At 41.9% G+C, this 15,500-nt stretch overlaps 1 protein-coding gene across 7 annotated transcripts in view; it reads right to left on the reverse strand.

The window, feature by feature from the left end:
- LOC147111196 (inter-alpha-trypsin inhibitor heavy chain H3-like) overlaps positions 1-15,500 on the reverse strand; it is a 137,013-nt gene that overhangs the window by 66,056 nt on the left and 55,457 nt on the right. For 4 of the 7 annotated variants that reach the window (XM_086001855.1, XM_086001852.1, XM_086001859.1 and 1 more), the window contains exons 16-20: positions 14,161-14,190; positions 13,458-13,493; positions 4,804-4,833; positions 1,510-1,545; positions 669-713 (exon numbers count right to left, since the gene is read on the reverse strand). In XM_086001855.1, coding sequence (XP_085857981.1) covers positions 669-713; positions 1,510-1,545; positions 4,804-4,833; positions 13,458-13,493; positions 14,161-14,190 — 177 coding nt within the window. The remainder of the gene's footprint in view (positions 1-668; positions 714-1,509; positions 1,546-4,803; positions 4,834-13,457; positions 13,494-14,160; positions 14,191-15,500) is intronic. The other 3 variants (XM_086001854.1, XM_086001853.1, XM_086001856.1) reach the window with 3 other exon arrangements.

The following is a 15,500-nucleotide window of genomic DNA, read 5'->3' on the forward strand; positions in this document are numbered from 1 at the left end:
TTTTGGAATACCCTGTACCGCTTTCTACCTTCCTCCAATCTGAATAACTAACCTTTACCCCATCTCTGCTTTTTTTTTTAGTCAATTATAATGATTCTTCAGAAAAATAACTAAACTCAAACAAACTTGTCTCCAAATACTTTTGTCCCCACTTCCACTGATACTATGATGCACCGCACAAGGCTCAAAGGACAACCTCCTGCCCAATACTTTACCATTTCCACCCAACCAACTTATTCTTCATGTTCCCTAGTTTAAAGTTACAAAACTACCCACACATAAAACTCCTTCAGTCATGTAACCGATTACAATTCCTAGGAGCCATCACACAACTAGGACTGCTGTGAATGTGTAAAGTAATGCGCGTCTTTACATCACGCGCTGGCATTCTGGTTTCTGCTTCCTCTGGCATGCTCATTCCCATTCCAAGTGGCTAACTGCTTCTTCTGGCATTCTGGCTCTGGCAGCCGCTCCTTCTGCTCTTCCTGCTCACAGAGCTACCAGACCCAATCCGTTACACCTCAGTAAATGAGGTGGCAATAGCTTGACATCATGGCTTATTTCACATATTTGTATTTGACAAAGAAGCTCTTAAACTTGTGTAGCAGCTTAACACATCTCTCAGAAACAATTCTAAATGAGATTAAGATTTGTTTCAAAAAACTTACGTTTTTTACTTGCTTTTGTATGTTTTCTTGGTGTCCTTTTGAATTCTGAGAAAAGAATGAAAACTTAATATAATTTTTTTTAAATGTGTCTCTAGCATGTGTCCATGTGTTTTTGACTCTCTGTCCGCCTTCAAGAGGGAACTGCACCAGTTCTTGTCTGGGTCAGAGATCACATCATACAGAAGATAAGTGTCTTTATAGATAAGACTTGGTCCATGTGATCTCCTGGACTGGTTTTGATAACCTAAGGGGTCGGAGAGGAATTTTCCAGAGTATTTTTCCCTTATTGGCCCTGTTTTTTTTTTCTTTTTTTGCCTCTCCCAGGAGATTACATGGCTGTGAGGGTGGAGGACAGGAGGAAGAGCTTAGTCATGATGGTCCGGTCAACATGAGCGTGAGGCAGGCTTGATGGACCAGCTGGTCTTTTCCTTTTGTATCTTCGTATGTAAATGTACATGGTTGAAAGGTATATTACTACAAATATATGAAACAATAAATGATCAAGCTGGGTCTCACCAGAAGTGGAAGTGGTTAGGAAACCTTTAGGTACAAATATGAGAATCAATGTGTAATCAAGTTTAACTAAAGTAGCTGAAGGTATTTCATCACTGAACATCACTGCTGTATCTTCTGGGTTACGTGGCAATAAGTACATTTATCAGGTGTGCCAATTAAAAAGATCATTGCTTTTGCAACTAATTAAAATAGTTACACAGGAAAAAACTGCTTGCAATTGTCGGGTGATTTGTATTTGACAAAGAAACGCTTACATTTATATAGCACCTTACCACATCTCTCAGACATCCCAAAATGAGATAAGCTTTGATTCAAAAATACTCACCAGGTACTGAAGAAGCAAACTGTTTTACGGATGTACCTGAAAAATAAATTAACACATATTTATTTACATAATTAAAAAAAAATCTGTGTCTAGCAGCTATCCATAGAGACAGGTTTAGTACATTCTTAAAAGAATTATGTATTTTTTTTAAAAGTATTTATTGTATTCTAAATGAAATTATTAGCTGTATATAGTTTGCTGGCTTGGGAAGAACTGATAAAATTGTTTCATTAATTTGATTGGTTAGTTTTGTGATACCTCTTGGTTCATGGGCATCACACCTGAAAGTGTGGCTCAGAGGCATCAAACCTCAAAAGTATCACACCTTCAAGGCATTACATCTCCATGGGACAAAAATATTATTATACAGTATAATCAAGATTGGTCCAAATAACCATTTAACTGTTAAGTTACCACTCAAGAATCTGAGTGACTAAATGCAAATGAACCAAAACGGTTTTCTTCACTTGGCAGGTGGCTAATGGCAAAACTGAGGACTGTGTAAACATTTCCACCCCACGCTACTATTCATAGCTAGCAAGTACCACAAAATGGACTCATCAAATTGCTCAAGCAATTTTCTTACTTTTTTTCCCCTGACCTCACTGCACTATATACAGCTAACAATTCAACTGATAACAGAATAGATACATTATAAGGAATAGTAACGTAGTGGTAATGTCACTGGGCTAGTAATCCAGAGGCCTGGACTAATGATCCAGAGACAGGAGTTCAAATCCCGCCACGGCAGCTGGGGAATTTAAATTCAGTTAATTAAATAAATCTGCAATAAAAAGCTAGTATATGTGACTCCAGACTGTGGTTGACTCTTAACTGTCCTCTGAAATGGCCTAGCAAGTCAGTCAGTTGTAACTAACCGTTACAAAATATAATAAGAATGAAAACGGACAGACCACCCGGCATGAACCTCAGCACCAGCTACGGAACACCCAGTCCAGTCAACCCTGCAAAGTCCTCCTCACCAACATCTGGGGACTTGTGCCACAGACTAGTCAAGCAACAGCCTGACATAGTCATACTCACAGAATCATACCTTTCAGCCAATGTCCCAAACTCCTCCATCACCATCCCTGGGCATGTCCTGTCCCACCGGCAGGACGGACGCACCAGGCGTGGTGGCACAGTGGTATACAGTTGGGAAGGAGTGGCCCTGGGAGTCCTCAACATTGACTCTGGACCCCCAGAAGTCTCATAGCTTCAGGTCAAGCATGGGCAAGGAAACCTCCTGCTGATTACCACCTACCACCCTCCCTCAGCTGATGAATCAGTACTTCTCCATATTGAACACTACTTGGAAGAAGCACTGAGAGTAGCAAGGGCACAGAATGTACTCTGGGTGGGGGACTTTAATGTCCATCACCAAGAGAGGCTTGGTAGCACCACTACTGACCGAGCCCTGAAGGACATAACTGCCAGTCTGGGCTGGCGATAGGTGGGGAGAGAACCAACACAAGGGAAAAACTTACTTGACCTCGTCCTCACCATTCTACCTGTTGCAGATGCATCTGTCCATGACAGCATTGGTATCAGTGACCACCGCACATTGATTGTGAAGCCGAAGTCCCGTCCTCACACTGAGGACACCCTCCATCGTGTTGTGTGGCACTACCACCGTGCTAAATGGGATAAATTCAGCAGCTCAAAACTTGGCATCCATGAGGCGCTATGGGCCATCAGCAGCAGCAGAATTGTATTCCACCACAATCTGTGACCTCTTTGCCCGGTATATCCCTCACTCTACCATTACCACGAAGCCAGGGGACCAAGCCTGATTCAATAAGGAGGAGTGTAGAAGAGCATGCCGTGTGCAGCACCAGGCGTACCTAAAAATGAGGTGCCAACCTGGGGAAGCTGCAACACAGGACTACATGCATGCTAAAAAGTGGAAGCAGCATGCTATAGACAGGGCTAAGCGATCCTACAATCAACGGATCAGATCAAAGCTCTGCAGTCCTGCCACATCCAGTCGTGAATGGTGGTGGACTATTAAACAACTAATGGGAGGAGGTGGCTCCATGAATATCCCCATCCTCAATGATGGTGGAGCCCAGCACGTGAGTGCAAAAGACAAGGCTGAAGCATTTGCAACCATCTTCAGCCAGAAGCGCCAAGTGGATGATCCATATTGGCCTACTCCCGAGGTCCCCACCATCACAGAAGTCAGTCTTCAGCCAATTCGTTTCACTCCACGTGATATCAAGAAATGGCTGAGTGCACTAGATACAGCAAAGGCTATGGGCCTCGACAACATCCCGGATATCCTGCTGAAGACTTGTGCTCCAGAACTAGCCGTGACTCTAGCCAAGCTGTTCCAGTACAGCTACAACACTGGCATCTATCTGACAATGTGGAAAACTGCCCAAGTATGTCCCGTCAACAAAAAGCAGGATAAATCCAATCTGGCCAATTACCGCCCCATCAGTCTACTCTCAATCATCAGCAAAGTGATGGAAGGTGTCATCAACAGTGCTATCAGGCAGCACTTACTCACCAATAACCTGCTCACTGATGCCCAGTTTGGGTTCCGCCAAGACGACTCGGCTCCCAACCTCATTACAGCCTTGGTCCAAACATGGACGAAGGAGCTGAATTCCAGAGGCAAGGTGAGAGAGACTGCCCTTGGCATCAAGGCAGCATTTGACCGAGTGTGGCACCAAGGAGCCCTAGTAAAACTAAAGTCAATGGGAATCAGTGGGAAAATACTCCACTGGCTGGAGTCATACCTAGCACAAAGGAGGCTGGTTGTGGTGATTGAAGGTCAATTATCACAGCCCCAGGACATCGCTACAGGAATTCCTCAGGGCAGTCTCCTCGGCCCAACCATCTTCAGCTGCTTCATCAATGACCTTCCCTCCAACATAAGGTTCAAAATGGGTGTGTTCGCTGATGACTGCACAGTGTTCAGTGCCAATCACAACTCCTCAGATAATGAAGCAGACCATGTCTGCATGCAACAGGACCTGGACGACATTCAGGCTTGGACTGATAAGTGGCAGGTAACATTCATGCCACAGAAGTGCCAGGTAATGACTATCTCCAACAAGTGAGAGTCTAACCACCTCCCCTTGACATTCAATGGCATTACCATCGCCAAATCCCCCACCATCAACAACTTGGGGGGTCACCATTGACCAGAAACTTAACTGGACCAGCCACATAAATATTGTGGCAACAAGAGCAGGTCAGAGGCTAGGTATTCTGTGGCAAGTGTCTCACCTCCTGACTCCCCAAAGCATTTCAAAATGAGATAAGATTTGTTTCAAAAAAACTCACCTATTCTACGTGCTGAAGATTTGGACCGTTCTGCACCGGGGTTACAAAATAACAAATTAAAACGTATATTTATTTATATAATTTAAAAAAATGTGTCTAGCCTGTATCTACAGAGCCAGGTTTAGTATATTCCTAAAAGAATTATGTAATTTTTAAAAGTAGTTATTGCATTCTGAATTGAATTATTAACTGTATATAGTTTGATGGCTTGGGAAGAACTGATAAAAATTGTTTGATCAATTTGATTGATTGGTTTTGTGATAACTCTTGGTTCATGGGCATCACACCTGAAAGTGTAGCTCAGAGGCATCAGGCCTCAAAGTATCACACCTTTAAAACATTACATTTCTGTGGGACAAAAAATACAATCATGATTGGTTCAAATAACGATTTAGCTGTTAGATGCATCTGATTGACTAAATGTAAATAAATCAAAACGGTTCCCTTCACTTGGCAGGTGGCTAATGGCAAAAATGAGGCATGTGTAAACATCAGAAAATGAAGAAATAATTTTCCACCCACGCTGCTATTCATAGCCAGCAAGTACCACAAAATGGACTCAAATTGCTCAAACAATTTTCTAATCGTGTTTTTTTCTGACCTCACTGTACTATATATACAGCTAACAATTCAATTGCTAACGGCATAGGTACATTAAGTATTACATAGAATACACATCACAGGCCAGTCAGCCCAACTAATCTGTGCTGTTGTTTATACTCCACATGATTCTCCTCCCATTCCATCTACCTCATCTCAGCCCTTCCAGCATATCTTTCTAGTCCTTTTTCTCTCCTGTTCTCATCTAGTTTCCTATTGAAAGCATTTAAGCTCTTTGCCACAACCACTTCCTGTGGCAGTGAGTTCCACATGGTAACCACTCTCTGACCAAAGGATCAGGATAGTGAAACAGTTTGGGTGGAGATAAGGAATAATAAGGGGAAAAATTCACTAGTGGGCGTAGTCTATAGGCCTCCTAACAGTTGCAACTCTGTTGGTCGGAGTATAAATCAGGAAATAGTTGGGGCTTGTAATAAGGGAACAGCTATAATCATGGGGGATTTTAACTTTCATATTGACTGGACAAATCAAATTGGGCAGGGCAGCCTTGAGGAAGAGTTCATCGAGTGCATTAGGGACAGGTTCTTTGAGCAGTATGTAACTGAACCAACCAGGGGGCAGGCAATCTTAGATCTGGTCCTGTGTAATGAGACAGGATTCATAAAAAATGTCCTAGTAAAGGATCCCCTTGGAATGAGTGACCATAACATGGTTAAATTCCAAATTCAGTTGGAGGGTGAGAGAGTTGGATCTCAAACCAGTGTACTAAGCTTAAATAAAGGAGACTATGAAGGTATGAGAGCAGAGTTGACTAAAGTGGACTGGGAAAATAGATTAAAGTGTAAGACAGTACATGAGCAGTGGTGTACATTCAAGGAGATATTTCACAACTTTCAAGAAAAATATATTCCAGTGAGGAAAAAGGGGCGTAAAAGAAAAGACAGCCATCCGTGGCTAAGTAAAGAAATAAAGGATAGTATCCAACTGAAAACAAGGGCATATAAAGTAGCCAAATCTAGTGGGAGGATAGAAGATTGGGAAGCATTTAAAAGCCAGCAAAGAATAACTAAAAAATTAATTAAAAAAGGGAAGATAGATTATGAAAGTAAACTAGCAAAAAATATAAAAACAGATAGCAAGAGTTACTACAGTTATATAAAAAGAAAAAGGGTGGCTAAAGTGAATGTTGGTCCCTTAGAGGACGAAACCGGGAAATTACTGGTGGGGAACATGGAGATGGCAGAAATGCTGAACAAATATTTTGTATCAGTCTTTACAGTAGACTGTAAAAAACTGTTGCCTCCCTGGTGCCAGGGTCAAGGATGTCACTGAACGGCTGCAGGGCATTCTGAAGGTGGAGGGTGAACAGTCAGAGGTCGTGGTTCACATTGAGACCAATGACATGGGTAGGAAGAGGGATGAGGTCCTGCAGCAAGAATTTAGGGAGCTAGGTAGCAGATTAAAGAGCAGGACCTCAAAGGTTGTAATCTCTGGATTACTCCCGATGCCACGTGCTAGTGAGTATAGGAATAGGAGGATAGAGCAGATGAATGTGTGGCGAAAGAGTTGGTGCAGGAGGGAGGGCTTTAGTTTCCTGGATCACTGGGCCTGCTTCTGGGGAAGGTGGGACTTGTACAAATCGGACAGGTTGCACCTGAACCAGAGCAGGACAAATATCCTTGCGGGGAGGTTTGCTAGCACTGTTCGGGGGGGTTTAAACTAAAATGGCAGGGGGTTGGGAACCTGAGCAGGGAGACAGAGGAAAGGGAAACAGGGATAAAAGCAAAAGATAGGAAGGAGAAAAACAATAGTGGCAGTCAGAGAAATCAACGGTTTAAATCAAATGTGGCCACAGTAAATAATAATTCTAATAGGTCTAAGAGCGCTAAAAAAACAAGCCTGAAGGCTTTGTGTCTTAATGCGAGGAGCATTTGTAATAAGGTGGACAAATTGGCTGTGCAAATAGAGGTAAACGAATATGATTTGGTTGGGATTACGGAAACGTGGCTCAAGGATGGCCAAGACTGGGAACTCAACATCCAGGGGTATTCGATATTCAGGAAAGATAGGCAAAAAGGAAAGGGAGGTGGGGTAGCATTACTGGTTAAAGAAGGGATTAATACAATTGTAATGAAGGATATTAGCTCTGATGATGTGGAATCTGTATGGGTAGAATTGAGAAATACTAAGGGGAAAAAAACATTAGTGGGAGTGGTATATAGACCTCCCAACAGTAAGGCGGAGGTTGGGGATGGCATTAAAAGGGAAATTAAAGAAGCGTGCAATAAGGGCAAAGCTGTCATCATGGGTGACTTTAATCTACATATAGATTGGGCCAACCAAATTAGTAACAATACCGTGGAGGAGGAATTCCTGGAGTGTTTACGGGATGGTTTCCTGAACCAATATGTCGAGGAACCAACCAGAGATCAGGCCATCTTAGACTGGGTATTATGTAACGAGAAAGGATTAATTAGCAATCTTGTTGTACGAGGCCCCCTTGGGTCAGAGTGATCATAATATGATCGAATTCTTCATTAAGATGGAGAATGAAGTAGTTGATTCAGAGACTAGGGTCCTCAATTTAAATAAAGGAAACTACGGTGGTTGAGGAGCGAGTTGGGTAGGATTGATTGGGGAATGGCACTCAAAGGGTTGACGCTGGATAGTCAATGGCAAACATTCAAAGACCGAATGGATGAGCTACAGAATTTGTTCATCCCAGTTTGGCATCAAAATAAAACCAAAAGCTGACTCAACCGTGGCTAACAAGGGAAATTAGGGATAGCATAAGATCCAAGGAGACGACATATAAATTGGCCAGAAAAAGCAATAATCCTGAGGATTGGGAGCAGTTTAGGATTCAACAAAGGAGGACAAAGGGATTAATTAAGAAAGGGAAAATAGAATATGAGAGTAAGCTAGCAGAGAACACAAAAACTGACTGTAAAAGCTTTTATAGATATGTGAAGAGAAAAAGATTGGTGAAGTCATGCGTAGGTCCCTTGCAGTCAGAATCAGGGGAATTTATAATGGGGAATAAAGAAATGGCAGACCAAATAAATTCATACTTTGGTTCTGTCTTCACAAAGGAGGACACAAATAACCTCCCAGAGATGCCGGGGAACATAAGGTCTGATGAAAGGGTGGAACTGAAAGAAATCAGTATTTGTAGGGAAATGGTGTTAGGAAAATTGATGGGACTGAAGGCCGATAAATCCCCAGGGCCTGATAATCTACATCCCAGGGTACTTAAGGAAGTGGCCCTAGAAATAGTAGATGCATTGCTGGTCATCTTCCAGAACTCGATAGACTCTGGAACAGTACCCATGGATTGGAGGGTAGCTAATGTTACCCCACTATTCAAAAAAGGTGGTAGAGAAAAAGCAGGGAATTATAGACCGGTAAGCCTGACATCGGTAGTGGGGAAAATGCTAGAGTCTATTATAAAAGATGTAATAGCAGAGCACTTGGAAAGCAGTGACAGGATCGGACAAAGCCAACATGGATTTACAAAAGGTAAATCATGCTTGACTAATCTACTGGAATTTTTTGAGGATGTAACTGGTAAAATAGATAAGGGAGAACCAGTGGATGTGGTGTATTTGGACTTTCAGAAGGCTTTCGATAAGGTCCCGCATAAGAGATTAGCGTGCAAAATTAAGGCACATGGGATTGGGGGCAAGGTATTGACTTGGATAGAGAACTGGTTGGCGGACAGAAAGCAAAGAGTTGGAATAAACGGGTCGTTTTCCGAGTGGCAGGCAGTGACTAGTGGGGTACCGCAAGGATCGGTCCTAGGACCCCAGCTGTTCACAATATATATTAATGATCTGGACGAGGGAATTGGATGTAATATCTCCAAATTTGCAGACGACAAAAGCTGGGTGGGAGGGTAAGCCATGAGGAGGATGTTGTGAAACTCCAGTACAATTTGGACAGGTTGGGTGATTGGGCAGAAACATGGCAAATGCACTATAATGTGGATAAATGTGAGGTTATCCACTTTGGTGGCAAAAACAGGAAGGCAGATTATTATTTGAATGGCAATAGATTGGGAGAAGGGGAAGTGCAAAGAGACCTGGGTGTTCTTGTGCACCAATCGCTGAAGGCAAGCATGCAGGTGCAGCAGGCGGTTAAGAAGGCAAATGGTATGTTGGCCTTTGTAGCAAGAGGGTTCGAGTACAGGAACAAGGATGTCTTGCTACAGTTGTACAGAGCCTTGTTGAGACCGCACCTTGAGTATTGTGTGCAGTTTTGGTCGCCTTACCTGAGGAAGGACGTTCTTGCCATGGAAGGAGTGCAGCGAAGATTCACCAGGCTGATACCTGGGATGGCAGGAATGACGTACGAGGAGATATTGTGTTGATTGGGCTTATACTCACTGGAGTTTTGAAGATTGAGAGGGGATCTCATCGAAACCTATAAAATTCTGTCAGGCCTGGACAGACTAGATGCAGGAAGGATGTTTCTGATGGCCGGGGAGTCCAGAACCAGGGGTCATAGTCTAAGGATAAGGGGTAAGCCATTTAGGACTGAAATGAGGAGGAATTTCTTCACCCAGAGAGTGGTGAACCTGTGGAATTCTCTGCCACAGAGGGCGGTGGAGGCCAGTTCATTAAATATATTCAAAAAAGAGTTGGATATATTTCTTAAGGCTAAAGGGATCAAGGGATATGGGGAGAAGGCAGGGACAGGATACTGAATTTGGATGATCAGCCATGATCTCATTGAATGGCGGAGCAGGCTCGAAGGGCCGAATGGCCTACTCCTGCTCCTATCTTCTATGTTTCTATGTTTCTAGGACACTAAAAATATCCCAACACTGGACAAACAGGGGGCTATGGGGGGAGGAGCTAAACACGATTAAAATCACTAAGGAGGTGGTACTCGGTAAGGTAATGGGACTAAAGGCGGATAAATCCCCTGGACCTGATGGCTTACATCCTAGGTTCTTGAGAGAATTAGCGGTAGGGATTGTGGATGCATTGGTGGTAATTTTCCAAAACTCCCTGGATTCAGGAAAGGTCCCAGCAGATTGGAAAACTGCTAATGTAACGCCCTTATTTAAAAAGGGAGGCAGACAAAAGGCTGGAAACTATAGACCAGTTAGCCTAACATCTGTGGTTGGTAAAATGTTGGAGTCCATTATTAAGGAAGCAGTAACAGGACATTTGGATAAGCATAATTTAATCGGACAGAGTCAGCATGGTTTTACGAAGGGGAAGTCATGTTTGACAAATTTGCTTGAATTCTTTGAGGACGTAACAAACAGAGTGGATAAAGGGGAACCAGTGGATGTGGTGTATTTGGACTTCCAAAAGGCATTTGACAAGGTGCCACACAAAAGATTACTGCACAAGATAAAAAATCACAGGATTGGAGGCAATATACTGGCATGGGTGGAAGATTGGCTATCTAACAGAAAACAGAGAGTTGGGATAAATGGTTCATTCTCGGGCTGGCAATCAGTAACTAGTGGTGCTCCGCAGGGGTCGGTGCTGGGACCCCAACTCTTTACAATCTCTATTAACGATTTGGAGGAAGGGACTGAGTGCAACGTATCCAAGTTTGCCGACGATACAAAGATAGGAGGGAAAGCAGTGAGTGAGGAGGACATAAAAAACCTGCAAAAGGACGTAGGCAGGCTGGGTGAGTGGGCAAAAATTTGGCAGATGGAATATAATGTTGGAAAGTGTGAGGTTATGCACTTTGGCAGAAAAAATCAAAGAGCAAGTTATTATCTAAATGGAGAGAAACTGCAAAGTGTTACAGTACAAAGGGATCTGGGGGTCCTGGTGCATGAAACACAGAAGGTTAGTATGCAGGTGCAGCAGGTGATCAGGAAGGCCAATGGAATCTTGGCTTTTATTGCAAGGGGGATGGAGTATAAGAGCAGGGAAGTCTTGCTGCAGTTATACAGGGTATTGGTGAGGCCACACCTGGAATATTGCGTACAGTTTTGGTTTCCATATTTAAGAAAAGATATACTTGCTCTCGAGGCAGTTCAGAGAAGGTTCACTCGGTTGATTCCGAAGATGAGGGGGTTGACTTATGAGGAAAGGTTGAGTAGGTTGGGCCTCTACTCATTGGAATTCAGAAGAATCAGAGGCAATCTTATCGAAACATATAAGATTGTGAGGGGGCTTGATTGGGTGGATGCGGTGAGGATGTTTCCACTGATGGGTGAGACTAGAACTAGGGGGCATAATCTTAGAATAAGGGGCTGCCCTTTCAAAACTGAGATGAGGAGAAACTTCTTCACTCAGAGGGTAGTGAATCTATGGAATTTGCTACCTCAGAGTTGTGGAAGCTGCGATAGTAAATAAATTTAAAACGGAGATAGACAGTTTCCTAGCTGATAAGGGAATAAGGGGTTACGGGGAGAGGGCAGGGAAGTGAGTCTAAGTTCGGATCAGCCATGATCCTATTGAATGGCGGAGCAGGCCCGAGGGGCCGTATGGCCTACTCCTGCTTCTTATGTTCTTATGTTTATGCTCTTATGAGTAAAAAAAATTCTCCTTATTTCCATATTGCTCCTATTTTTCTATTGCAGTTATTAGTGACAATCTTGTATTCGTGGCTCCTAGTTTTGGATTCTCCCACAAGTCCTTTCCACTTCTACCCTATCCAACCCATTCAGAATTTTAAAGAGATCTATTGGGTCACCTCTCAGCCTATGTTCTGTACCATGCTTGTAAATCTTTTTTGCACATTCTCCAGTACATCTATGTCCTCTTGGTCGTATGGAGACCAGAACTGTGCACAGTACTCCAAGTGCAGCCTGACCAGGGTACTATACAAGTTTAACATAGCTTCACTACTATGGAATTCTATAGTCCAATACATCTGGGAAATACATCCCAGTGCTTTGTTAACATTTTTAATTGCTTTGCTGTCCTGTGATGCTGCTTTTAATGACTTATTCACCTGTATCCCTAGAACCCCTTGCTCTTCTACCCCATTCAATTTCTTATTTTCTACAGTGTAGGAGATGTTTCTATCTTACCAAGCAAAGTGCACTTAACTGCCCAGTCTGCAAGTTTTCTAATAACATCTTGTATTATGTTGCATTCTTCATCAGGGTTAGCTATACCCCTCAGTTTATTATCATCTGAAAATTCTGATAGAGTTACTTGTTCCTAAGCCAAATCATGATGTAAATTACAAACACCAGTGGTCCCAGCACTGACCCTTGTGGAACACCGCTTTCTACCTTCCTCCAATCTGAATAACTAACCTTTAACCCTACTCTCTGCTTCCTATTTTAAACAATTATATAATTCTTTACAAAAAGTAACTAAACTCACACAAACGTGTCTCCAATACTTTCTTACCCTCTTCCACCAACACTATGATGCACCGCACTAGTCTCCAAGGACAACCTCTTTCCCAATACTTTACCATTTCTTCGATCAACTTATTCTTCATGTGCCCTATTTTAAGGTTACAAATTACCCATACATAAAACTCCATCAGTCATGTAACCGATTCCAATTCCTAGGAGCTATCACACAACTAGGACTGCTGTGAATATGTAACATAATGCATGCCTTTCCATCTCCTGTTGGCATTCTGGCTTCTGCTTCCTCTGGCATTCCCACTCTGGCTAATTGCTTCTTCTGCCACTCTGGCAGCCGCTCCCTCTGCTTCTCCTGCGCAGCTACAAGATCCAATCTATTACACCCAGCTAAGTGAGGTGGCATTGGCTTGAAATCATGGTTTCCTTAACATATTTGTATCTGCCAAAGAATCTATTATACTTGTATAGCAGCTTACCACATCTCTCAGAAACACCTCAAAATAAGATTAAGATTTGTTTAAAAAAACTTTCACATTGCATATAGTAGCTTAAGGTATTTCATCACGGAACATCACTGCTGGATTAACTGGGTTACATGGTAATAAGTATATTGATCAGGTGTGCCAATTAAAAAGATCATTGCTTTTACAAGTAATGACACAGGAAGAAAACCTGCTTGCAATTGTCGGGTGATTTGTATTTGACAAAGAAACTCTTACATTTATATAGCACCTTACCACATCTCTCAGACATCTCAAAATGAGATAAGATTTGTTTAAAAAAAACTCACTGAGTCCACGTACTGATGGTCTGGACGGTCCTGCAACTGTTACAGAATAACAAATTAAAACTTATATTTATTTATATAACTTTAAAAGATCTGTGCCTAGCATGCATCCATAGAGCCAGGTTTAGTATATTCCTAAAAGAATTATGTAATTTTTAAAAGTAGTTATTGCATTCTGAATTGAATTATTAGCTGTATATAGTTTGATGGCTTGGGAAGAACTGGTAAAATTGTTCATGGGCATCACACCTGAAACTGTGGCTCAGAGGCATCAGACCTCAAAAGTATCACACCCTCAAGGCATTATATCTCCATGGGGCAAAAATATACAATCAAGATTGGTCCAAATAACCATTTAGCTGTTAAGTTACCACTTAAGAATCTGAGTGACTAAATGCAAATGAACCAAAATGGTTTTCTTCACTTGGCAGGTGGCTAACGGCAAAACTGAGGAACGTGTAAACATTTCCACCCCACTCTACTATTCGTAGCTAGCAAGTACCACAAAATGGACTCATCAAATTGCTCAATTTTCATACTTTTTTTCTCTGACCTCACTGCATTATATACAGCTAACAATTCAATTGATAACAGAATAGATACATTGAATATTACATGGAATATACATCACAGAAACTGGCCATTCGGCCCAACATCTCTCAGAAACATTTCAAAATGAGATAAGATTTGTTTCAAAAAAACTCACCTATTCTACGTGCTGAAGATTTGGACCGTTCTGCACCGGGGTTACAAAATAACAAATTAAAACGTATATTTATTTATATAATTAAAAAATGTCTAGCCTGTATCTACAGAGCCAGGTTTAGTATATTCCTAAAAGAATTATGTAATTTTTAAAAGTAGTTATTGCATTCTGAATTGAATTATTAGCTGTATATAGTTTGATGGCTTGGGAAGAACTGATAAAAATTGTTTGATCAATTTGATTGATTGGTTTTGTGATAACTCTTGGTTCATGGGCATCACACCTGAAAGTGTAGCTCAGAGGCCTGCGATCTGAAAAAATCTGCGCCCTTACCGGAGGGCTCCCGGGACGCACATGCTTCCACTCCTGGGCCTCACCAAACTTGAAGTGTGCAGGGCCCACGTATCCCAGGGGCGCATGTAGTTCACAGCGGGCCATGGGGTCACGTGGGCCATGGGAAGCCAATCACAGAAGCGACTCTCCCTTCATACATTTGACAGGAAGATCTGTCAAATATATGAAAAAACAATGAAAAAACAGTAAAACTTTAAATACATTTTTTTTTTAAATCACATTTTTAAAATTACTTGAAATTACAAAAAATTAAGTATTTTAAACAAAAATTTAATTTTTTGGAAAAAATAATTAAAGTTTTTTAAGGGGCTAAAAATAAACTTACCATTAAAAAAGTATTTTCAAATGATAAATCAGTGAAAAAATTTTTTTTTAAATTTTTTACTTTTTTCAACTCTTATCCTGGTAAAGGCAGGCCTTACGTCTGCTTTTACCAGGCATAAGAATTGTAAGAGTTTTCTGCGGGCGGAGGGTCTCCAAAAAGCAGAACTATCCGCCCGCAGAGGCCCTTCTCCAGTGCAGCCGGAGGATCTGTCAAGACCATTCTTGACAGATCGGAAATGCCGGTTTTCAGTGCATGCGCTGTGCATGCCTGAAACCGGCATTTCCGATGTCCCTACGGGTGGGTACACAGCACGTACCCACCCATAGGGATCGGAATATCTGGGCCTACATTTCTGTGGGACAAAAAATACAATCATGATTGGTTCAAATAACCATTTTTTATCTGTTAGGTTACCACTCATGCATCTGATTGACTAAATGTAAACGAACCAAAACGGTTTCCTTCACTTGGCAGGTGGCTAATGGCAAAAATGAGGCATGTGTAAACATCTGAAAATGAAGAAATAATTTCCACCCACGCTACTATTCATAACCAGCAAGTACCACAAAATGGACTCAAATTGCTCAAACAATTTTCTAATCGTGTTTATTTCTGACCTCGCTGTACTATATATACAGCTAACGGCATAGGTACATTAAGT

Source organism: Somniosus microcephalus, chromosome 11, assembly GCF_052327205.1.
Source record: "Somniosus microcephalus isolate GS21.2 chromosome 11, FLI_Smic_1.0, whole genome shotgun sequence".
Lineage (NCBI taxonomy): Eukaryota > Metazoa > Chordata > Chondrichthyes > Squaliformes > Somniosidae > Somniosus > Somniosus microcephalus.